The 25193-nt window shown below is 46.6% G+C and overlaps 1 protein-coding gene across 3 annotated transcripts in view; it reads left to right on the forward strand.

Annotated features, from left to right (window-relative positions):
* Nucleotides 1-25193, forward strand: part of LOC136572667 (caspase-3-like) — a 96138-nt gene that overhangs the window by 62459 nt on the left and 8486 nt on the right. For 2 of the 3 annotated variants that reach the window (XM_066573471.1, XM_066573472.1), the window contains 4 exons: nucleotides 4289-4368; nucleotides 11905-11937; nucleotides 13280-13408; nucleotides 20542-20721. In XM_066573471.1, coding sequence (XP_066429568.1) covers nucleotides 4289-4368; nucleotides 11905-11937; nucleotides 13280-13408; nucleotides 20542-20627 — 328 coding nt within the window. In that variant the 3' untranslated portion in view covers nucleotides 20628-20721. Of the gene's footprint in view, nucleotides 1-4288; nucleotides 4369-11904; nucleotides 11938-13279; nucleotides 13409-20541; nucleotides 20722-25193 lie in introns of those variants that run through there. The other variant, XM_066573469.1, reaches the window with a different exon arrangement.

Below are 25193 nucleotides of genomic sequence, written 5' to 3' on the forward strand. Positions count from 1 at the left end.
TGACCTTCTATAGCTAGTGATTGGCTGCAGCAGTCCCATGTCCTGGTTAGCAGCAACCAGGAAATACAGAGTGGTTGACCAGCAATTTTAGGTCATCGGAAAACCCCTTTAACCTTTTCCAATCTACTGTCTGATGTCTTCCTACATTCTGATTGAATCCTGTGCAGCTCTGATGTCGGAAGACGTCCGGCAGGGTATTCTTACTATATATTGCCGGCTGCTTTGTTGTCGGGGGGCCTCTCCGGCATTTCGCATACTGCAGTACTGGCTCTAGCCAGTAGACGGCGCCATTGTATAATGGCAGAAAGAGAAAGCCCCCTAGGAAACCCTGAATCCAAAATTAGATTGAAAAGGGTTATTATACTTTCTGTATATATTAATTAAAGGTAAAGCAATTACTGAAGCTTGATATTGTTAAAGCTGATACTGACATGGATATTAGACAACTGAAAGAAGCCGTGCAAAACCAAAAAACATGGAATGAGCTCGCCTTTAGGGTGCATTCACATGAACGTATATCGGCTTGGTTTTCACGCCGAGCCGATATACGTCATCCTCATCTGCACGGGGGGGAGGATGGAAGAGCCAGGAGCAGGAACTAAGCTCCTGCCTCCTCTCTGCCTCCTCTCCACCCCTCTGCACTACTTGCAATGGGGAGAGGCGGGATGGGGGCGGGGCTAATTCTCAGAACTTAGCCGCCCCCCGTCCTGCCTCCTTTCATTGCAAATAGTGCAGAGGGGCGGAGAGGGGGTGGAGAGGAGGCAGAGAGGGGGCGGGAGCTCAGTTCCTGCTCCTGGCTCTTCCACCCCCCCCTCCCCCGCAGATGAGGACGACGTATATCGGCTCGGCGTAAAAACCGAGCCGATATACGTTCGTGTGAATGCACCCTTAGGGTCACCGAGGGTTGTGAACGACTAAACAGCTAACAACAATTACTGAATTATAGTGATTTTACTATGGGGAATATATTTCTGGGCCTTTCGTGTGATTACTTTTAACAGCACATATATTTTCTTCAGAAAAAAAAGTCTGAATATTTGTTGGGTTTCTAATACTGGACAGGCAGCTAAATTTCTTATTTGTAGTCAGCCCATGTATTTATCAAGGTCCTCAGTTGTAGTGAGTGATTAAATCATACAACATGCTTTGTAAAATACAGTAAATGTCAGCACTATATAACCACAGCCCTGATAACCTTCATCTGGGACAGAACCAAAGATTTTAATGTGAGGGACAGAGACCATTTTAGTCCCCATTTCACGTGGTTTCCACCCTTCTCAGTTTTTTTTAGCTAGATAGAAATGTGTCATCCTCAGAAACGGAGATCAAAGAGGTGTCTATTTCATACACGCAGCGTGAGCCCTATACTTTTCTACGGGCAACGTATGCAACATTGTCCATATGCAATACATTGCGTATGTGCGACGATACACATACCACCCCACTGATCAATGATACAGTATCAGTGCCTGTAGAATTCCTCCTTCTGCAATTAAGGCCGGTGGCACACAAACATATTTGCATTGCAGAATCTGCGGTCGGTGTCCGCACCAAATGCTGTTCAGAAGATGCTATGTAAAATCTCTTATTCCTACACACTTGCAGAAATGAATTGCGATTTCCGCGAGTAGAAGAAAATAGAAGGTTCTATTTTCGTGCAGGCACGGACGGCTTCCATTGAATTCAACAGAAGATGTCCGACCCCCGGCCCATCGGCAATTGAAATTGCGGATAGGTCGTGGATATCTGTGTCATCGCCTACTGCGGCGTGGGAGAAACACAGATTTTTAAAAAAAATTGTACGGTGCATGACCGACGGCGAGCGTTCACAGTCATCCGCAATACAGAATTCAACAGGTACTAGGGTCGTTGGCCAGGGTCAGAGTCTGATTCTGCTGTGGGCTCCCACATGCGTTATCTGATTCTTAAGGTTGTGCATTCTGGGACCTGTGGCTCTACAGGTTTCCGTGTGCACACCTTCACAGGTAGGGGTTAATTGATCTGGCTGGGTGTGGTGTTTCTTCACCAGCCAATTTCCCTGGTCTGCAGCAGATAAATACCAGCAAACTCTTGGGAGAGATTGCTGGTCATTTTAGTGCTTTACTGTTGTACCCTGTGTTGAGCAAACTCAGAGCTGGTGTTTGCACGCTTGTCTGCAGTGTTCCTTTCTCCTTCCCTGCAGATGGTCTGGGCACCTGTTGTCCCTCCCCTCCTTGCGTTCTGGGGTGCGTGCATTGTGTGGTACGGTGACCACACAGGTGCTGGCGGACTGCAGGTTATTCCCAACCCCATGGCAGGTGCAACATCCAGATGTCCGATGTCCTATTTGTGTGTAAGATGGGTGATGCCTGACACTGTTCCCTATGTCAGCACGGCATCTGACTCCTTATTCCCCTGGTGTGAGTACACTTGGACTAGCTATGGTTTACCATTGGTATGCATGTGAGCTCTGGGTGGGGTTCATGTTGTATGCACTACCTGTTGTCACTGTTCACACCAACATACTTGTGTTGTATGTCTGTGCAGGTGGCCAGACATGTGCCCTATGTCTAGTACTGTTCTGTATTCAGCGTGTGTGAACAGTGTCATGTCCTGTGTGTGTCTACTACATCTCTCCAGGCTCCTAATCAGGGATAGCTAGGTCCAAGATGAAGACAGTGGGGCCGACCTTAACAGGACGGTTACCCCGCCTTTAGGCAGGGGTTCCCCACTTTCCCTGATAAGCCCTGAGAGGTGCAATTGCTCTGTGCAATGCTGTGTCATTGTTTGCAGTTTTATAAGGACACAATCCTGCGTCCGTTGTGAGGAGCGGCACTTTAGTGGCATCAAACAGATGTAACACCGACCCATTCGTGTGCCACCGGCCTAAGAGACAGTGCAAGTTGCTTGAAATACAAAGAATGTTGAATAAAGCAATTTATTGACAAGTTCTACTGTTGAACAAGTTAAAATGTTATTTTTAAGGAGTTGGTATCCCAACCAGAAACTGTGGACTTAAACTGAGTTAAAAGGACTGCTCTCTGTCCAACCTGCAATTGGGTTGGTCTAGTTGGTTCTGTATATGGGTAAAATAAGGTGACCAGATTTTCCCAGGGTCAAAGTGGGACAGAGTGGTGTGGCCGGGACTTATCACAATGTATGGTTTTATCTCCGTCGTTATAAGAAGTACAGGGCCTTTTCAAAAAAGACAGGGAGCTAATTCTGCAGCATTTCTACATTAAAAAAAAAACTGTAAAAATGCGGATTTTGACTGGAAATCAGGCCTGTATCTGCAGCTGATTTCATACTATGCAGTGCTCCTCCTCACCTTCTCCGAAGGCTTCCTGCCATCAGCGCTCCCTGGCTTCCGATACCCAGCAGCCAGTAGTGGCCTCACCTGACCAGCATCATCTGACCATCACTTCAATGGTGACCCTGCGTTCCGAAAACAGGACAGACGTTCCGAAAGCAGGACAAATGGCTGTCCAGCTTGGAACCCTGGGGAAAGCGGGACACAGGGTCCCAAAGCAGGACTGTCCTCCCTAAATAAGGACATCTGGTCACATTAGGTAGTGAACTAGCTATAACAAATACCTGTAGAGGTGACTGAGATTGACTTACAAGAGGGTGGTGCAACCTCACAAAACACTAAATATGTGAGGCATGCTGCGATACAGGTTAGCCACCTTTGTAGCAATGTCGACACATAAGGCTCAGCCAAAAGCAGGCAGCCATCTTGGAAATGAGAATTTTCAAGGTGATTACAGCTGTTCTGTCGTTTAAGAAACCCTGTCCACCCAGTATGAGAGTTACCCCCACTAAGTTTTCTACATCTCTTCCAAAGACTAACTATAACGCTTCTGTTTCACTTAAAGTGACATTGAACGCAAAGAGTATTGTGGCTCTGTGTGAGAAAATAATGATTACTGTGTGCTCCAAAAAATGTCTGTGACCTTCCAGTGGGGTACAGTGTGCCCCATTCAGATATGAAAGGTTCACATTTTGCAAGCCATTTTTCAATCAGTATTTGGGATTCAGTGATATTTACAGAACAATGACATAACATGCTACATTATTAGATCCTGTAAAAAAAAACTAATCCTGACCACATTATTTCTTGATATTAAGTATGCACATAAGGGCAGCAAACATAGCTACTATGGGGACTGTAAAGGAGCCCCGAGTTCAGGTTGTTACAATCACTCTATTTTATTGGCATTTTGAGATTGTATAGCGCCTCCTAATCTGGTCACCATTCTCTCCTTGGGGATTGTGCATGTCTAATGTTTTTTAATATTTTTTTTCACAGTGATGAGAACTTGAAATATAAAATGGACTATCCAGAAAAGGGCCTATGTGTGATTATAAACATGAAGGAATTTTCTAACGGTAAGCATGATATATAAGCATACACAGCATCACCAATTTATCAAATCACACCTAATGAATCGACTCCAGAGACAGAATGGTAACTGGGAAAAGTGGTGTAGAATGAGGCACTGCTAAACGGAATGCCACATATATTGTATGTTGATGCAAACCAAGTACATCATCTTCCTGTGCTTCTTTAAAAGTATCTGTCCAGCTTCCCCAAACTACTGCACAGATACACACGCAGTGGATGTATCACTGTAATTAGAATGCCTGTCACTATCTTATGCTGCTCTCAGAGAGGGCTGTAAAGATGGCAACAGATTCCCTTTAAAATGTGTCTCCTGAAGTCTGTATTGCAGCTTCCGAAGAGCGGGCCATGATCTAAGAGACGGTGGGGTAGAGTTTGGGCCCTGTCACAGTGGCTTTACCATCTCACACCCGGTGGGTAACCGGTGACATGTCCAAGGGCTGGGGGCAAGTTATCTGAGTCCTTTGTGTCACTCATGACGCCACCATTTCTTGTGCAGCAGGGGATACCTAGCTGGTGGGAGTAAATCCTCTCTCATGCAGCTTCCGTGGGGGGAATTCTTAATTGGCGGAGTGAATCCAGACACACACACGGGTACTGTTTAAGACACAGCCTCCGGAAATGGATGGGCAACTGGTCGTTTTACTTGAACTTTCATAACAGAATTCTTGGTCTTCAATAACAATTCAGCAGCATATTGACAAGTGGTGTGACAGGGAGAACTTACGGGGATGCAGGAGAAGCCACAGTCAGTGTTATCTGTAGATCCTGGCCCGGTACAACTCTTCCTTCTCTCTCTCAGTCTCTACCGGTTCACGCTCGCGGTCGAAGGGAACACTCTGCAGAACTTCTGGGAGTAGTAGTCCCCAACAGTCACTAAGCTATTCTCTCGGCCCCCTCCATTCTGAACCACACAGAGCTAAAGGTGCCCGTGTGGACCTCCTGAAGATGCAGAACAGCCCTCAGAACTCCCTCGCACACACATATATAATGCATGGTCAGGTGACCACCAACTTGCAACATCAAACAATACATTTCCAGACAGTCAGCTCACTCAACAGACACTTAACCCATTCAGTGATGCAGAAATGCAAAACACTCCACTCACAGGACACAGAAGACACTGACAAATACAACACTAAGCATACACACGTGTGAGGAGGGGCCCCGTTGTACTGGGCCACTACAGTATAATATTAAAGAGGTGTTTCAAGACTCCAATATTGATGATCTATCCTTAGAATAAGTCATCAGTATCTGATTGATGGGCTGCTGTCGATCAGCTGTTTGAAAAGAATATATTGCTTGGGTGAGCACCGTGGCTTTTCATTACATACTAGGCACAGTGCCATACATTTTCTACCAGCTGTGCCTGGTATAGTAGCTCAGTCCCATGCACTTGATGAATAAACGTGGCATCACAGGTCTGAGAAGAGGCTGCTTTACTCACTTGAGCACTGTGTGCTCTACAAACAGCTGATCAATTTCTGACCCTCCACCAATCAGGTGACCTGTCCTGAGAATACGTAATCTATTTTCGAGTTTTGGAAAACCCCTTTAAAATAAACAAAAAAGGAGTCAGTCTAACTTCTATTTTGCTGCCAGGACTACATGCAGACTTTTCCTCTGCATTGCAAAAACTGAAGCCATGACACTTATATGAATAGACTAGTAATTATTAGGACATTATAGTAGCAGTGTTTCTGGTAACAAATTACACACACAGTAGCAAAGACAAACACAGCTTGGCTCCTCCCACAGCAGGGACATTACCACAGGTCCTTTAGCCGACCAGATCTCTGTGGTGGTGGTAGGTCAGTGTGTTCTGTCAGGACTGCTGCGTTGTGTAGGAAATTATAGTACCAGTGTTTTTGGTGGCACAATGCGCCATACAGCTCTGCTACATAATACATGCACACACAGCTCTACTACACCCCACACATCACACACACAGCTTGGCCCCTCCCACAGCAGTGACATCACCATAGGTCCTTTAGCTCACTGGATCTCTGTGGTGGTGGTAGTTTGCTGTCTTCTGTCAGAACTGCTGAGTTGTGTCTTCTGAGATAATAATGGCTTAGTTGTATTCTCAGTATGTTATTTTTGTCCTCCCCTTCCAAGAGCCCTGTGTTGTTCTTCTGTCGATCATAATATGTGTTTTATATATGTTGTAGGAACTTTGATGGCGTCACCAGGTGGCGGAGCAATGACATCAACAGGGGCGGAGCATGAGAAACATGCACACACATACATACAGACAAGTGGTCATTAGTAGTTTGACTAAAATACTGGCACCTACCTGGAGTACTCTGCATGTATAGACTAGGGCACTGATGGAGAACCTTTTAGAGACCGAGTCCTCAAGCTGCAATCCAAAACACACTTATTTATTGCAAAGTGCCAACACGTCAGGAGGCAGGGCTTATCACGACGTAAGATTTGACCACCGTCGTTCTAAAAAAAAGGACAGGGCTGTTTCAAAATAGACAGGGTGCAGATTTTGACTGCTTTTTGGATGTGGAAATACTGCGGAATTTGCCACAGAAATTTCCGCTGAGGACATACTGCAGCTTTTCTGCCACATGTAAACCTACCCGCAGCAGTAATAGTGAACCCTCACAGCGGCCCCTGTGTTAATATTGACCCCTCACAGCGGCCCCTGCGTTAATAGTGACCTCTCACAGCGGCCGTTGCGGTAAGTGACCCCTCACTGCGGCCCTAGCGGTAATGGTGACCCCTCACTGCGGCCCTAGCGGTAATGGTGACCCCTCACTGCGGCCCTAGCGGTAATGGTGACCCCTCACTGCGGCCCTAGCGGTAATGGTGACCCCTCACTGCGGCCCTAGCGGTAATGGTGACCCCTCACTGCGGCCCTAGCGGTAATGGTGACCCCTCACTGCGGCCCCAGCGGTAATAGTGACCCCTCACTGCGGCCCCAGCGGTGATAGTGACCCCTTACTGCGGCCCCAGCGGTAATAGTGACCCCTTACTGCGGCCCCAGCGGTAATAGTGACCCCTTACTGCGGCCCCAGCGGTAATAGTGACCCCTTACTGCGGCCCCAGCGGTAATAGTGACCCCTTACTGCGGCCCCAGCGGTAATAGTGACCCCTTACTGCGGCCCCAGCGGTAATAGTGACCCCTTACTGCGGCCCCAGCGGTAATAGTGACCCCTTACTGCGGCCCCAGCGGTAATAGTGACCCCTTACTGCGGCCCCAGCGGTAATAGTGACCCCTTACTGCGGCCCCAGCGGTAATAGTGACCCCTTACTGCGGCCCCAGCGGTAATAGTGACCCCTTACTGCGGCCCCAGCGGTAATAGTGACCCCTTACTGCGGCCCCAGCGGTAATAGTGACCCCTTACTGCGGCCCCAGCGGTAATAGTGACCCCTTACTGCGGCCCCAGCGGTAATAGTGACCCCTTACTGCGGCCCCAGCGGTAATAGTGACCCCTTACTGCGGCCCCAGCGGTAATAGTGACCCCTTACTGCGGCCCCAGCGGTAATAGTGACCCCTTACTGCGGCCCCAGCGGTGATGGTGCCCCCGTACTGCGGCCCCAGCGGTGATGGTGCCCCCGTACTGCGGCCCCAGCGGTGATGGTGCCCCCGTACTGCGGCCCCAGCGGTGATGGTGCCCCCGTACTGCGGCCCCAGCGGTGATGGTGCCCCCGTACTGCGGCCCCAGCGGTGATGGTGCCCCCGTACTGCGGCCCCAGCGGTGATGGTGCCCCCGTACTGCGGCCCCAGCGGTGATGGTGCCCCCTCACTGCGGCCCCAGCGGTGATGGTGCCCCCTCACTGCGGCCCCAGCGGTGATGGTGCCCCCTCACTGCGGCCCCAGCGGTGATGGTGCCCCCTCACTGCGGCCCCAGCGGTGATGGTGCCCCCTCACTGCGGCCCCAGCGGTGATGGTGACCCCTCACTGCGGCCCCAGCGGTGATGGTGCCCCCGTACTGCGGCCCCAGCGGTGATGGTGCCCCCGTACTGCGGCCCCAGCGGTGATGGTGCCCCCTCACTGCGGCCCCAGCGGTGATGGTGCCCCCTCACTGCGGCCCCAGCGGTGATGGTGCCCCCTCACTGCGGCCCCAGCGGTGATGGTGCCCCCTCACTGCGGCCCCAGCGGTGGGTGATGGTGACCCCTCACTGCGGCCCCAGCGGTGATGGTGACCCCTCACTGCGGCCCCAGCGGTGATGGTGACCCCTCACTGTGACCTTCATCCAATATTCCAAAAAGACAAATCTCTGGGCTCGGGGGGAGAGGGACCCCCACAAGTTCAGAGAGGAGACCTCCCCCAAAAAACTTTAAACAACAGGGCACTCCCACATCATGTGCTAAAAATCTGAATACTCACAAGGACACCTAATGCAATTCATAGACTGTGTTCTGCCCATTTTCTATAACCTAGCTGGAGTGAGGATAGACTATATACAGCTGGATCATTTTATTATTGGCTGCTGGAGATACATATAGAGGAAATTCCAAGAGCTCCTGGAATGTATCTTTGGTTAGTGTCGGTATCCGTGTCCTCCATTTTAAAAGGGCAGAGGGTATATCCTGAAGAACTCGTAATGAGATGAGGTGGGAGTACAGTGCCGAAATGAGGCCTTGGGAGCCCTGGGAGCAAAGGATACCTGTTATGGGATAATGGGAAATAGCATGTCTGGGCGGTGGGAACTGTGCTTGCAAAGTGTGTCTGACCTGGAGGAATCTATAGAAGTGGGTTCGAGGTAGGTCATATTTGTTCTGTAACTGTTCAAATGAGGACAGAGTGTTCTGTGGATAGAGGTCTGCCAAGGTCCAGATACCATATTCCTCCCAAACCTAGGCAGCCTCCAGTCGGAGCAATTCAAGAGGTCCGGGGTTACGCCATATGGGAGTGTCAGCCACTATGTCTGTGAAACTGCTAATTGACTTGGCCTGCCACAGACCTGTGAGGCCAACCTATGAATTGATAACATTCTGCCTGTTAGAGCAGAAGGAGATTCCATCAGGGGCCACAATCTAGGGATTTTTAGATAATATGCCAAGTGAGCCTCCAAATTGGGTAGGGGCTTATCACTCAACCAGCTCCTCAGATGTATTAGCTGGCTGGCCACATAGTAGAGGAACAGATCTGGCAGGGCAGCACCTGTGTCTTGCTTCGGTCTCTGGAGCGTAGAGAGTCGTAATTTGGGACGGGAATTTCCCCATATAAAGGAAGAAATCAGGGACTGCATAGATTTAAAGAAGCGGTCGGGATACATACCGACACATGCTGCATAATATAGAGACACTTCGGAGGTACAACCAGCAAGTTTTTAAAGGGAAGCTGTCACGTCCCCACAGCACCATAAACCAAGTTATGGTGGCATTAGGGGATGCGACAGGGAGCCGGGTGAGTTATTGTTTTATATTCACCGTCTCACTGGTTCCTGTTGTGGCCGTGGCTGAAGACTATGCATGGCACTCAATATCTAGCTCTTTTCACACTGCCATGTGCGCTCTCCCATAAAAGTCTATGGCCGGATTATCAGTGGCGTGCACGATCTTCAGTGGTGGGCACCACAGGAACCAGGGAGTGGGCAAGTATAAAAAATACCTCACCCGTCTCTCTGCAACATCTCCTAACGCGACCATAACCTAGTTTATAGTGCTGTGGGGACAGAACAGGCTCCTGTTTACTGGTACAGTGCCAGCCACCATGTAATACAGGATTAAACTAAGGGCTCCTTCCCACGGACGGATTTCCGCTGCGTTACCTGCAGCTATTAGGTTCTATTGAACCTAATAGCACAATGCTTATGGTGCGGAAATCCATTGCGGAATTCCGCACTGTGAAATCACCCAACCTCACCTGCGGCATGCTCTATTTGCCGCGGCTGTACGCGCGTCCGGCTTCCATTGCAGTCAATGGAAGCCGTCAGTCACGCTATCTTTCGCTGTAGCACAGCGGAAGATAGCATGAAACCGCTTCCCCGCCCACCGCCAGTGTGGTGCAAATATAATTGGCTATTTGTAGCCCTCCATTTTGTCCTTCATCCTCCATTTTGTATTTTCTTTTATTCTCCATTCTGTATTTTACATACAAATAGCTATGAACATTCATGTGGACTTCAAACCTGTTTGGTGTAGGAAGCTTTGCTGTAACTGTGAAATGTGTATGTGACTTGTTAGTTCTTTGTATAAGATAGAGGTCTAACATATGTATATTGGTCTTACTTATACAGAACAATGCTACCTGCTTTTACTACAATTCCATTTGTATAGGTTTGTTTGAGCTCTGTCCATATACATTGTATGGCCAGGAATCTGTTGAGTCTTGTTAATCCTGTGATACCATCAGCATTGTCTAGGGAATTGAGTTGTTGATTCTGAACCTTTGATCAATGAAACTGGCTACTTCAGATGGTCTCAGATTGATAACATCTTGGTTTTCAAAGCTTGGAGAATATGGCCTATGACTCAGCAAGTTATACTAGTATAAAGGACAGGAGAGAGTTAGGAGGGGTAGAAGCTTTTGGAATGGAGGAGTAGTAGCTGTTGGAATCTAGGAGGAGAAGCTCTTGGAATCTCTGGAAGGATGAGAAGCTCTGGGTAGTCCGGACACTTCAAAGACCAGATGAGAATGTCATCTGTTGAACCCCTAGAAGTGAGGGAACCTCTGGTGATGGTAATATGTGATCTGTAATCTTTTAGGTTATAATGTAACTTGCTAACTTTATACTTTGTTATGTAACATCTGCAACCTTTATGTTTTGTATATAGATATTCTCCTTTGTATATAGATCCGATAGTTTACAAACGTAGGACAATTATTCACCACTATGCTCGATTATCATTTGGTTTTAATAAATTCCTATCGTTAAACCTGTTATAGTGTCTTACTCTCTTTAAAGCGTAATCTGAACTAAGTCTTGCTCCTTGCAGCAATACAGCCAGGCGCGTCATATGACGCGGCCGGTGCGTCATTTGATGCTGTGGGCATGTCATATGACGTGGCCGGCGTGTCACGCACTCTATTGCGCATGCGCGCCGAAGCGACATGCGGGACGGAGGACGCTAGATCCGGAGGTAAGTATTGGAGTCTCTGGGGGGCGCCGTGACGGGCTCGCGGCGGAGCCCATCATGGCCGTGGGAAGCCGAAACTGTAAAAAGCACAAAATCTGCTAATGCAATATATTAGGAGGATGGATAATGTTCCCCGGGTGGTTGAAATATGCATGAAGATTTATACCACCAATAGCCATCCACCAAAATCCCTGGCAGCTTGGCATACTGGGCAACGTATTTAAGCAATGACATCAATAGAGTATGCAGTTTATTTAAGGAGTGAAGAAAAGGTAAAACAAGGGATTTACTAAAAAAAAAAAAAAAAAACAATTAACAATTCACTGTAGACTCTACGAGATATTATACCCAGAATTTTTTTTTTGCTCTGATCACTAGAATGGTTTCTATCTATGCCGCCAATAAAACTTATCACACTACTACAACGTTTTCCTGTGTGTTTATTACACTGAATAACTATTATTTTTTTTTGGTGCAGAAGAAAGAAAAGGCTCAAAAAAGTTGGTTCAAGGTAGGTCATATTTGTTCTGTAACTGTTCAAATGAGGACAGTGTTCTGTGGATAGAGGTCTGCCAGGGTTCAGATACCATATTCCTCCCAAACCTGGGCAGCCTCCAGTCCGAGCACTTCCGGGGTTACGCCATATGGGAGTGTCAGCCACTATGTCTGTGAAACTGCTAATTGACTTGGCCTGCCACAGACCTGTGAGGCCAACCTATGAATTGATAACATTCTGCCTGTTAGAGCAGAAGGAGATTCCATCAGGGGCCACAATCTAGGGATTTTTAGATAATATGCCAAGTTAGCCTCCGAATTGGGTAGGGGCTTATCACTCAACCAGCTCCTCAGATGTATTAGCTGGCTGGCCACATAGTAGAGGAACAGATCTGGCAGGGCAGCACCTGTGTCTTGCTTCGGTCTCTAGAGCGTAGAGAGTCGTAATTTGGGACGGGAATTTCCCCATATAAAGGAAGAAATCAGGGACTGCATAGATTTAAAGAAGCGGGTCAGGATACGTACCGACACATGCTGCATAATATAGAGACACTTCGGAGGTACAACCAGCAAGTTTTTAAAGGTAAGCTGTCACGTCCCCACAGCACCATAAACCAAGTTATGGTGGCATTAGGGGATGCGACAGGGAGCCGGGTGAGTTATTGTTTTATATTCACCGTCTCACTAGTTCCTGTTGTGCCCGCGGCTGAAGACTATGCATGGCACTCAATATCTAGCTCTTTTCACACTGCCATGTGCGCTCTCCCATAAAAGTCTATGGTCGGATTATCAGTGGCGTGCACGATCTTCAGTGGTGGGCACCACAGGAACCAGGGAGTGGGCAAGTATAAAAAATACCTCACCCGGCTCTCTGCAACATCTCCTAACGCGAACATAACCTAGTTTACAATGCTGTGGGGACAGAACAGGCTCCTGTTTACTGGTACAGTGCCAGCCACCATGTAATACAGGATTAAACTAAAACTGTAAAAAGCACAAAATCTGCTAATGCAATATATTAGGAGGATGGATAATGTTCCCCGGGTGGTTGAAATATGCATGAAGATTTATACCACCAATAGCCATCCACCAAAATCCCTGGCAGCTTGGCATACTGGGCAACGTATTTAAGCAATGACATCAATAGAGTTTATTTAAGGAGTGAAGAAAGGTAAAACAAGGGATTTACTAAAAAAAAACAATTAACAATTCACTGTAGACTCTACAAGATATACCCAGAATTTTTTTTTTGCTCTGATCACTAGAATGGTTTCTATCTATGCTGCCGATAAAACTTATCACACTACTACAACATTTCCTGTGTGTATATTACACTGAATAACTATTATTTTTTTTAGGTTTAGATAGAAGAGAAGGCTCAGAATGCGATGTAGAGTCTGTTCAAGATGTGTTTGAAATAATCGGATTTACAGTAAAAGTTCTGAGAAATAAAACATGTCCGGAACTGTTGGAGAGCCTGAAAGAAGGTCAGTATCAGGAGCAATATTATTATTACATTAATGCAATACGAAAAGATACATATATTGAAAGGTTTATCGTAGTCTAATGGTAGTGTTACTGCAATAAGGAACAATATTTATTGTACATAGTTCATTCTGTCCCACAGTGCTATATATCACTTGATGTCCCCATTGGGGCTCACAGTCTACGTTTACCTATCGGTTTGTTTTTTGAGTGTGTGTGGGAGGGGGGGGGGGGGGGGGGGAATCGAACATACCGGTACTTCATGTAGATGTTGTCCTTGGTGGGATTTGAACCCAGGACCCCAGCGATGCAAGGCAAAAGTGCTAAGGACTGAGTTAACATACCCGCTGATAGCTTATAGTAAACCTATACAGTCAGATTCAGGTTTCTAGGGATTATTTCAGGGTACGTTTATACATAGTGAACATGGACACACTGATATATTTTTTTTATTATTTTTTGATGTAACAACTGGGAAAAGTTTTATCTTCTAGGTGATATATCCCTGCATGATACAGTGATTTTATGAATAGCAGTCCTGGGTCACAAAAATGAGCTCAGCATCGTACGGGCGGATTTCCGCCACGTATCACGCTGCGGAAATCCGCATTGTTGCCCCGCAGCTCTTAGGTTCTACTGAACCTAATAGCGCAATGCTTACGGTCCAGGATTCTACCCGTAATCACCGGCAGTATGTTCTATTTGCCGCTGGTGTACGCGCGGACGGCTTCCATTGCAGTCAATGGAAGCCATCTGTCACGCTATCTTCCGCTGTAGCACAGTGGTAAATAACGTGAAAATACTTCCCTGCCCACCGACGCCCACGTCATATGACGCGGCCGGCCCGTCATATGACGCAGCCGGCGCGTCACATGACGCTGACGACGCGTCACATGACACTGCCGGCGCGTCATGAGCTGTACTGTGCATGCGCTCCGGCACAGGATGCGGGACATTGGGCAGCGGATCCGGAGGTGAGTATGGGGTCTTTGGGGGGGGGGGGGGCCACGACGGTCTCCGCTGCGAAATTCCGCTTGCGGAGCCCGTCACGGCCGTGGGCACTAGGCCTTATGGAAGCTGTCTAAAAGAAAATGTGTGTTGCCTATTGCAACTAATCACAGCGCAGCTTTCATTTTACCTCAGCAGTATAAGAAATGGCAACCAATCATAGTGTAGCTTTCATTTTACCTCAGCAGTAATAAATGAAGGCTGAGTGTTGCTATTGGCAAAAAAAATTACAGGGGAAGTTGGTGAGTTTTCAATTTTTAATTACGCCAGTATTTGTCACCTGCTTTAATGCAGTTTTTCCAATCCCCGGCCAGAAGACATGTCTGAAGACCAGTGCTGGGGATCAGGGAGAAGACGCAACAGAGATGACAGCGCTTCTTGGTGATCTATGCGGGTTTTTGGGTTTTTTTTTCTGCAGCTACAGCTTATTTTTGGGGTAGGGCTTATATTTCAAGCCTCTTCCCGAAAATCCTTGCATGTAGTGCTACAAAGTCACTTTGTAGCGCCACAAAATCACGGTATCACCGGGAGAAAATGCAGTGATATTGCATGGACCACCGATGCAATATTGCTGCGATTTTTCTCGCAGTGATATATCACCCATGTGAAACGGGACTTAATTGGGGAAAATCTGTTCATCCTTTAGATCCCTTGCCCATGGACTATTCATTGGGACATTTGGAACTGCAGATAGTGAAGGAATTCAAATATTTGGGAGCTATGGTATCTTCTTAGCCTCAAGACTATATTTCTGCCAATTTTATTCCAGTGGTAAGAAAGTTTGAGGATAAGGTCAAAGTCTTGAATAGTCATGGTCAATAATTGGGAAGGGAAATCTTATTAAAATGGTTTTGATGCCACAACTCCTTTTGTATACTTCAAAACTCTCCAACTTGGATTCCAGCGCAATATTTTTGTAGACTCCATTCGATATTTAGGAGTTTATTATGAAATAAGAAATCTCCTAGAATTAAATTGGAGACCCTTCAAAGCGATAAACGATCTGGAAGGTTGCCAATTCCAAATGCTTGAATATATTTTCGGACGTCTCAATTGCAACCGTTGAAGGAATGGGGAGAAAGAAATGTGGTGGGGTTGAATGGCAGACTAGTTTCTAAAATGACAGATTGTAGCCACCTTATAATGATATGTGAGAGGGGGGGGTGAAAGGAGGAAAAATAGGATTATATCCTACAATTCTAATAATAAAATTATGGAATAAATTTAAGGAGACCTTGCAACTAGACTATATACACCCCCTCTGGGGGAACCCTAATTTGCAAGAGTCTTTTTAAGTTGGAGGGTTTTTGACCAGGTACATTTTGCGGGTCTTTTTTGAACAATTTAGAAAGCTCTGTGGTGTTCCTCATTGTTATTTTTTCCAGTTCCTTCAGTTATGACATGTGTTTGCTGCTCAGGCGCGGTCAGTATCTGTGCTTGTGGTTCAACACCCTTTGATGAATTTTTTTGGGGGTGTTCTGGAGTTAAGTAGGATTATAATATTTTAATTATATAGATAGAGGCTTTCATAATGTTTACAGCTAATTCCCAATAAAGATAGAAGAAAAATAGGAAAAATTTAGGCCATATTAGTAAAGATAAATGGGCGGTAGTGTTGCGTATGTTTCCAATGAGCTCTATCTGAAAGTCAACAAGTATCGCAATTGTATTTAGTGCATTTACCATACTCCATTAAAGTTGTTTAACATGGGTATTACCATATTTTTTTCTTTATAAGACGCTCCTGATGATAAGACGCACCTAGGTTTTAGGGTGCATTCAGACCACTGTATATCGGCTGGGTTTTCACGCCAAGCCGATATACAATGTCCTCGTGTGCAGGGAGGGGAGGATGGAAGAGCCAGGAGCAGGAACTGAGCTCCTGCCCCCTCTCTGCCTCCTCTCCATCCCGCCTCTCCTCATTGAAAATAGTGCAGGGGGTGGAGAGGAGGCAGAGAGGGGGCGGGAGCTCAGACCACTGCTCCCGGCTCTTTCAGCCTCCTCCCCCTGCAGAGAGCGACACCGTATATCGGCTGGGCGTGAAACCCGGCCGATATACGGTCGTCTGAATGCACCCTTAGAGTAGGAAAATAGGAAAAATAAATATTTTTAACTCGCCCAGACCAGGTAGTGAGGGAGGTGAGTGTTCCATTTTTAAAGGGAGGTATTACAGGAGGAATAAAGAGCAGTAGTACTGCTTCAGAATGAAGATCATATATAATAAAGACTCAGTATATCCATCCATGTATTAAATGGACAGATCATTGATTCCAATTGGAACTGTGTAATGCAGATAATCATGAGGGTTTCCAAAAGTAAATACCCCAACTTATGTTAGAGAACATAAGTTAGACAATCGTTAGCAATGGTCTAGACATATAGGTTACCAGTCTTCTAGATTAGCGCAAACATGCAAAAACTTGGACCCTTCCGGCAGCTTTGAGATAAGGATCACATGTTCTTATTACACTAAATGCCAGATGATCCCATAAATTTAAGGTGGTTAATAGTGATAGCGAAGAACAGATATTAACCTTGTGTTTGACTGGTACTGTACATGCAATGGTTTGCTTTACAGATGGGCAGAATATAATGTATAATAATGGAGTTTTGCATCAATGAAGAAAATCCTAGAATTGTTCCTTGCGTTACGATCTTGAAGACTGTTTTTGCTATGGATGCGCTTTTTTTTCACAGTTGAATGTTCATTTATTACTGAGTTGTTGTAATTTCTCATTTATACTGTATTTGTGCATTTCAATTCTGTCATTCAAAGGGCATAAATAATCGTCCCATAAACTGTATGTGGCGAGACAGGTGGCTCTCCACACGTCCTTATCACACAGCTGCCGGCTGGGTCCGCTCCATAGCAGGGAAGGAGAGCCGCAGGTATGTACAACTGAATGATGAGTGCCTGCGGGAATTGCTGCTGCTCCCCTGCCTCACCGATCAGCTGTACTTATAGGCAGCTCTCCTCTCCTGCTATTTAGCGGACCCGTCCTACAGCTGTGTGATAAGGATTGCGCGTCCTGATCACACAACTGCCATCCGAATTTCGGTACGTTCACTCTATAAGATGTACTGGCTTTTCCCATGCACTTTGGGGGAGAACATGTGTCTTCTAGCGCAAAAATGTGGTAGGTTAAACTCAGATGAAATGTTAGATGGATGCGGATTTAATGTATATGGTCTGGGATTGTGTAAAATGGAATGTGGTACTAGAGATAATTTAAAAATTACATGCAGAAAAGCTGATGGGATTTGGAGAGGGTGAGGAAGAAAGGTGAGAAATGGAGAAGAGTTACCGTATTTTTCGCTTTATAAGACGCACTTTTTCCGCCTCCAAAGCGGGGGGGAAAAGTTCCTGCGTCTTATAAAGCGAATGTGCCGAATATTCGTTCCGATCGCCATTTTTAGCGCGATCGCGAATTTAACGAGCGGACGCGATTTATTTACCGCGATTGCGCGTTAAATTCGCGATTGCACGAACAAATGTGCGATCAGTTAGATTCTCCTGTCAAAAAAAAAAAAATCATTACTCACCTCCCCTGGCATTCTGCGGCGCTGCTGCAGGCTGTCGCTCCCTCCTGGTCCGCGGCAGAGCATTGCTTTCTGGACGCGGGGCTTGAAATCCCCGCCTCCAGAAAGCTAATACTGTGTTAGCTAACACACACCGTCAGCCAATCACAGCCATTCAATGACATCATTGAATGGCTGTGATTGGCTAACACATGTGTGCCTTCAGCCAATCACATTGGCTGCGCGCGGCACGTCGACGACGTGAGGAATTCATCCGCCTGCCGAAAAAGAAGATCCGGCCGTGAGGAAGAGCAGAGCGTCCCCGCCGGCTACGGATAGGTAAATTCTTATAAATTCTTATTTTTAGCGCTCATGTCTGCGGGTCAGGAGGGACCCGCTACGGATTCTACATGTAGAATCCGTAGCGGGCCCGATTTTCCCCGTGGACATGAGGCCTAAATGTGTGCCCATCGCGCAGTTACCGTGCACTCTTTGTCTATCACTGAGTTCAGCTCAGCATAAAAGCCATCGCCCTTGAAAAGATAGACAGCATGCTGTGTTCTCCGTGGCAGCGCTGATAGCGTTGTATGCAAGCTGCTGCCCCCTGAAGAACCATAGCGATATATTTAGAGAACAGACCACCCGCTGCTCTCTAAATACATGCAAATGAAGCTAGTTAGCTACTAATGGTCTGATTAGACCATTAGTACCTAATGCAAAATGATTGCTCAAAAATGTTGACGAATTTTGAGTGATCATCTTTGCGTGTAAATAGACCTTAAAGGGGTTGTCCCGCGGCAGCAAGTGGGGTTTAGCACTTCTGTATGGCCATATTAATGCACTTTGTAATGTACATCATGCATTAAATATGAGCCATACAGAAGTTATTCACTTACCTGCTCCGTTGCTGGCATCTCTGTCTCCATGGTGCCGTCTAATTCTGATGTCTTCTGGTGTTTTTAGACGCGCTTGCGCTGTGCGGTCTTCTGCTTCTGATCGGTCCGGGCACGAGCGGCGTTCTGGCTCCGCCCCTTCTATGCATCATTGCGTAGCTCCGCCCCGTCACGTGTGCCGATTCAAGCCAATCAGGTGGCTGGAATCTGCAATGGAACGCACAGAGCCCGTGGGGCACCATGGGAGAAGACCCGCGGTGCACCATGGGAGAAAACCGCAGTGCATCCCTGGGAAAGGACCGGCAGCCATCTTGGGAGAAGAATTTTATAAGTTCATCTTTCATCACATCGGTGAGTAGCAAGCGGTTTAAAAACCGCTTTAAAATGCTATTTTATGCCAGGGGGGGACAGGGGGAATGGGGGAATGTAAAATGTTGATGTTTGCCGCGAGACAACCCCTTTAAGTTTTTTGCTGCTTATAGGACATGGCATGTTCCCTTTAAGCTCAAAGCGCATTGTCTAGACTCCACTGTTATTAATTCTTACCTGAGATAATGCTAAATGTTTATAACCTGGTTTATACGCTGCAGCTGCTGCTTGCGTTATTTTGCTTTTTTAGGCCCAATGTCCACGGGCAGATTTAATTTGCGGAACCCTAGCGGGGGATCCACAAATCAAGCAATCCATAGGGATGCATGGGCGCCCACAAAGCAGTGAAAAAGCATGTGGTTGTGATTTTTTTATTTTTATTTTTTTTCCCCCGGCGTGTAGATCGCACGCACTGGAAGAAATTTCAGCATGCTCCATTTTCTTGCGGATCTCACACTGACTGCCTCCATTGAAGTCAATGGAAGCCGTCTAATCTGCAGCACACCTGCAAGTGTTACTACCAACGTGTTGCAGATCTGCGGGAAAGCAGATTTTAAAAAAATAAATAAAAAATTGTGCATGTGTCAGGCGCGTCGGCCGGCACACCCGGACACATCTGCCGTGCTGAAGAAAGAAGATCCAGCCAGGACAGAGGAGAGCCACGCTGGATACGGAGAGGTATTCAGCAGTGGAATCCGTGCTTGCAAGTGGACATTGGGCCTTAAAGGGGTTGTCCCGCGAAAGCAAGTGGGGGTATACACTTCTGTATGGCCATATTAATGCACTTTGTAATATACATCGTGCATTAAATATGAGCCATACAGAAGTTATTCACTTACCTGTTCCGTTGCTAGCGTCCTCGTCTCCATGGTGCCGTCTAATTTCAGCGTCTAATCTCCCGATTAGACGCGCTTGCGCAGTCCGGTCTTCTCCCTTCTGAATGGGGCCGCTCGTGCCGGAGAGCTGCTCCTCGTAGCTCCGCCCCGTCACGTGTGCCGATTCCAGCCAATCAGGAGGCTGGAATCGGCAATGGAACGCACAGAACCCATGGTGCACCATGGGAGAAGACCTGCAGTCCACCGTGGGTGAAGATCCCGGCGGCCATCTTCGCAAGGTAAGTAAGAAGTCACCGGAGCGCGGGGATTCGGGTAAGTACTATCCGTTTTTTTTTTAAACCCCTGCATCGGGTTTGTCTCGCGCCGAACAGGGGGGGCTTTTGAAAAAAAAAAAACCCGTTTCGGTGTGGGACAACCCCTTTAAGAAATGGATTTAAAGAAACAAATGCAGAAAGCTGTTCACAACTACAGTATAAATGCAGCCTTCTAATCCTTTTTGTGATATTTCAGTTGCAGAGGAAGATCACAGCAAGAGGAGCTGCTTTGTTTGTGTTATAATGAGCCATGGAGAAGAGGGAAAATTTTTTTGGTTCTGATAATGAATCTTTTGAAGACGATAAGCTGTTTGATTTATTCAATGGAAAAAACTGCAGAAGCCTTGTCGGGAAACCAAAAGTTTTCTTTCTACAGGTAATCTAGAATTCCAAAGTACAACTGGGGTATTAGGGGCATAGCTAAAGGCTCATGGACACCGGTGCAAGAGTCTAGCTTGGGCCCCCCTAGACATATACCCTGCCCCCCCAAAAGAAAAAATGTACACAATGTATGTATTGTATAATATATATTGCGCATCACCTCCTTGCCCCCAAATTGTGGCCCTGCTGTGTCCTCCTTAAAGTAATTGATCATGCTTTTTTGAAATCTATTTTTCCTCTGTCTACCCTCAAGCTATTTACTCCAGGGCTGACATCACTGCCACACCCTACCAGACTACAGTGGCAGGACTGAGTTCCTCACTCACATTGATTGCAAACACAGTACCCCTGTAGCTACACCAAAGAATGGATTATAGATGGATACGACATAGATTAGATACAAGATAAATAGATAAAAGTTTTTTAATGAACCCCTTCATTGTGATGGGTGATGAGGTGCGTTAATGCTAAAATGCACAAAAATAGGACATACAGTGCTCGAAAATCGGGGAATTGGAAATGCTGTGTTCGAGCGCTGGTCTGTGAAGCCCCATTGAAATCTATGTGAGCCTTGTACCGCAATTAGCACATTGTTTGGAATGCCGCGCTAGTCATGGTAAAAAGCGAGCTGTTGGAGAACGGCCACTCATTGGCGGAGACCCTTCCCCTACAGATCAGAAGCGCTATTTCTGCTTGCAAGCTGAGGACAGGCTCAATATAAAGTCTATGGAGCCAGTCTTCAGCTAGAGAAAAAAAGCAACAGTCAGATGAGCACTTCTGCTGCTTTGCTCTAGTGATCATTGGGGGTCTCAGCATCCAGACCCCATCAAGCATAACTTTTGACATGTTACTGTCTTTAGTATACGTTTTTAACACTTTAAGGGTGCACATTCATTATTCGATACCTTGATCGTCAGCACACTATTTTCTGGGGGGGGGGGGGTTGTTATTTCATAGGGAGGTAAAAAGCTTAAAATATATATTCGAGTATTAGGGTGTTGGAGATGCTCGTTACTCGTAACGAGCACCACGTGATGTTCGAGTTACTTTCACTTTCTTCCCTGAGAAATTTGCGCGCTTTTCTGGCCAATAGAAAGACAGGGAAGGCATTACAACTTCCCCCTGCAACGTTCAAGCCCTATACCACCCCCCTGCAGTGAGTGGCTGGCGAGATTAGGTGTCACCCGAGTATTGAAATCTGCCCCTCCAGCGGCTCGCCACAGATGCATTCTGACATTAGTTCAGGGAAAGTGCTATCGTGTTGGAGCTGCTATAGGGAGAGTGTTAGGAGTATTTTAGGTTTCAAGAACCCCAACGGTCTTCTTAAGGCCATAAATCTTCTCTATATGCGCTCAATGGGGCCGGCGGCAGCAGCGCCGATCCCATTGAGAACATATAGAAGACAAATCCTTCTTCTTTGCCGGGAACCAGGAGGGAGCAACAGCCTGCAGGAGCACCGCAGAACACCAGGAGGGAGCAACAGCCTGCAGGAGCGCCGCAGAACGTCAGAAGAAGTAAGTAATGCTTTTTATTCTTTGCTCCACTGTATTGCCGGCGTATAAGGTGACAGTTGGGGGGTCGTCTTATACGCCCCGTCGCCTTATACGCCGGTATATATTTTTATTGTAACACATTTCTGGATGAATTGCAGGGAAGGGGTTATATATTTAACCCCTTCCCGACAATTCATCCTGCGATCGCCGGCAGCCCATTGCTTTCAGTGGAACCTGCTGTATTGCTGGCTCCATTGAATTCAATGGGCAAACATCGTTCTTCTCTGCCACAGCTGTTACAGGTATGGCAGAGGAGAACGATCTTTACGCTGACAGTGCGGGGGGGGGGGGGGGGGCACTCTTGCCGCTATTGTGGCTTAATAGTGGGACCTGGGAACTTGAGATGCAGCCCACCATGTAGCCCCTCGCCTGCCCTATCCGTTGCTGTGTCGTTCCCATCACTTTCTTGAATTGCCCAGATTTTCACACAAGGAAACCTTAGCGAGCATCGGCGATATACAAAAATGCTCGGGTCGCCCATTGACTTCAATGGGGTTCGTTACTCGAAACAAACCCTCGAGCATTGCGAAAATTTCGTCCCGAGTAACGAGCACCCGAGCATTTTGGTGCTCGCTCATCTCTAATATATATATATAATGCATCACACTATGTGTGGGAGTGTACGCCAAGTACCCACCCCCCTCATTATCAGGAGGCAGTGTGAGTGGCTGTTTTATCGGTGCCCTCACAGGTGTTATTGGCTCCTCCATTTGGTAGCCAGCTACCTGCATGGTGAGAGGAGGATGCATCTATATGCACTCCTCAGTCAGTAAGTAACGGCCATTTTCTGTGATTTTATATATATATAATTGTTGTTTTTTTTAATTAGTATATTTACACTAAAATAAAGTATGGGAATGGGTTTCTTATTTTGGTTTGGACAAAAACCGCTTCTACCTTCTGCTCTGATTCCTCTGCTGTCTGACAGCCAAGGACCCGACCTACTCCTACTTGATTGCAGGAGCAGAAGGTTTAATCCCTCGCCGTACGTCTACTATCAGCCACTCATGTAATGGTGCATCCTTTTTGGACATGCGTACATAAGCTTGAACTTTTGGGGGAATTTTTTTTTTTTCAATGAAAGCCAACAAATAAGTTCATAGAGTTCTGAACGTCTCAGAGCGCTGTGCGTTCCCCCAAAAGTTCAAGCTTATGTACATTTGTCCAAAAAGGTTGCACCATTACATCAGAGGTTTTTCTTTTCTCCTTCTCTACTTCAACACTGGCCAACCCTAACAGGTTGCTCGTTCACTGATCTGGCAGCACCAGGACTAGAAATGCACGCAACTGTCTTTACTATTTACTAAAAGGCATCACCCACTGAAATTTACATTCGGATCTTCTCCACACTGGATCCTCATCAGAGTAGATCCACCTCCTTCTTTTCTCCACCACTGCATCTATCTGCTATCAGCCGGGATTAAAGCCCAGGGCCAAGCTCTGTATATTTTACATGCTTGGTCCTTAAGGGGTTAATAGCATAGCCTGCTGCAGAGATGTACGTAATTTGCGTAGCTGTTCTTACCTTGAATGGGTAGCGTGCTACAACAGTAGTGTAGGCATGCTATGCATGTCGCTGTAGTACGCCATGGCAATCAAGGTGACAGGTGAGACCTCTGTACATGTAGTGGTGGTGTGCCACACGGTTTTACTGCAAAGCACTATGGTTTTTCAACTATAATTTCTGCCTGTATGGCTAGTACAGATGACACATGTGTGGAACACTAACTCACCCTGTGCAGCTAACCTGAAGACCTAAAATTATAATCAGGTATTGCATGTATCATGTGCAAATCATGTGAATTGTCAATACAGCCTAAGGACTCATTCACACAGGCGCATCTATTTTCAGTCTGCTTATATGCTGCATATTCACAGACAAAAAATTTGCTGATTCCCTGCCTATTTTGGACCTGATTGCGCTTTTTTTGCATAAGTATTCGCTGCAGATTTCTGCACACAAAATAAGCAAATGGGCCCATTGATTTCATGTGCAAATTTATTATGCATATGCACTGCGTATTTGCACAATCCCATTCATTTCAATGGCCTATATTGGACGGAGCAAAACAGTACATGCTGCATTTTTTTTCATCCACATGAAAATTACTGGTCTGAATACTTCAATGGAAATCAAGGAGGTTTCAACACTGTATGAAGTGCAAATTATGCGGTGTGCATATAACCGTGTGAATGAGCACTAGAGTCTGTCCGAGTATCAGGTGAAGCCAGCAGCTCTCCATCATCCTGTACAATCTGTTGTCACTAGAAGCCCAATTACGCACCTTGAATTTTCAAACCACCAATGAATGATGGTTGTTTTGAAATATAGTAGTTAAGGATCTGATGGGGATTTCCATCCATTTGATCTTCGCAGCGCTATGAGAAGAATGATTATTGCCTTGCTACAGCTTTTATGTCCATGTGTTAGGCAGCAATGGCGCATTTTAAATGTTATGAGTGGCATCTGCATTTGCAGATTGTGCCACTGATATTTAGCACAGTTGGGGAAAATAAACCATAAAGAGTAATTTTATCATTCATAATTGGAGATGAGCGAGCGTACTCGTTTCGAGTATTTACTCGATCGAGCACCGCGATTTTCGAGTACTTCAGTACTCGGGTGAAAAGATTCGGGGGGCGGGGGGAGGTGTGGCGGCGCGGGGGGTAGCAGCGGCGAACAGGGGGGAGCCCTCTCTCCCTCTCCCCCCCCCCCACTCCCCGCTGCAACCCCCCACTCAGCCACGGCGCCCCCCGAATCTTTTCGCCCGAGTACGGAAGTACTCGAAAATTGCGGTGCTCGGGTGAAAAAGGGGAGTGGCCGAGTAGGCTCGCTCATCTCTATTCATAATCTTTTCAGACATACTAGCTGCATATGTACAAACTGTAACAACAATTGGAAAGAGTAAATGGA

This window comes from Eleutherodactylus coqui, chromosome 7 (assembly GCF_035609145.1).
Source record: "Eleutherodactylus coqui strain aEleCoq1 chromosome 7, aEleCoq1.hap1, whole genome shotgun sequence".
NCBI lineage: Eukaryota > Metazoa > Chordata > Amphibia > Anura > Eleutherodactylidae > Eleutherodactylus > Eleutherodactylus coqui.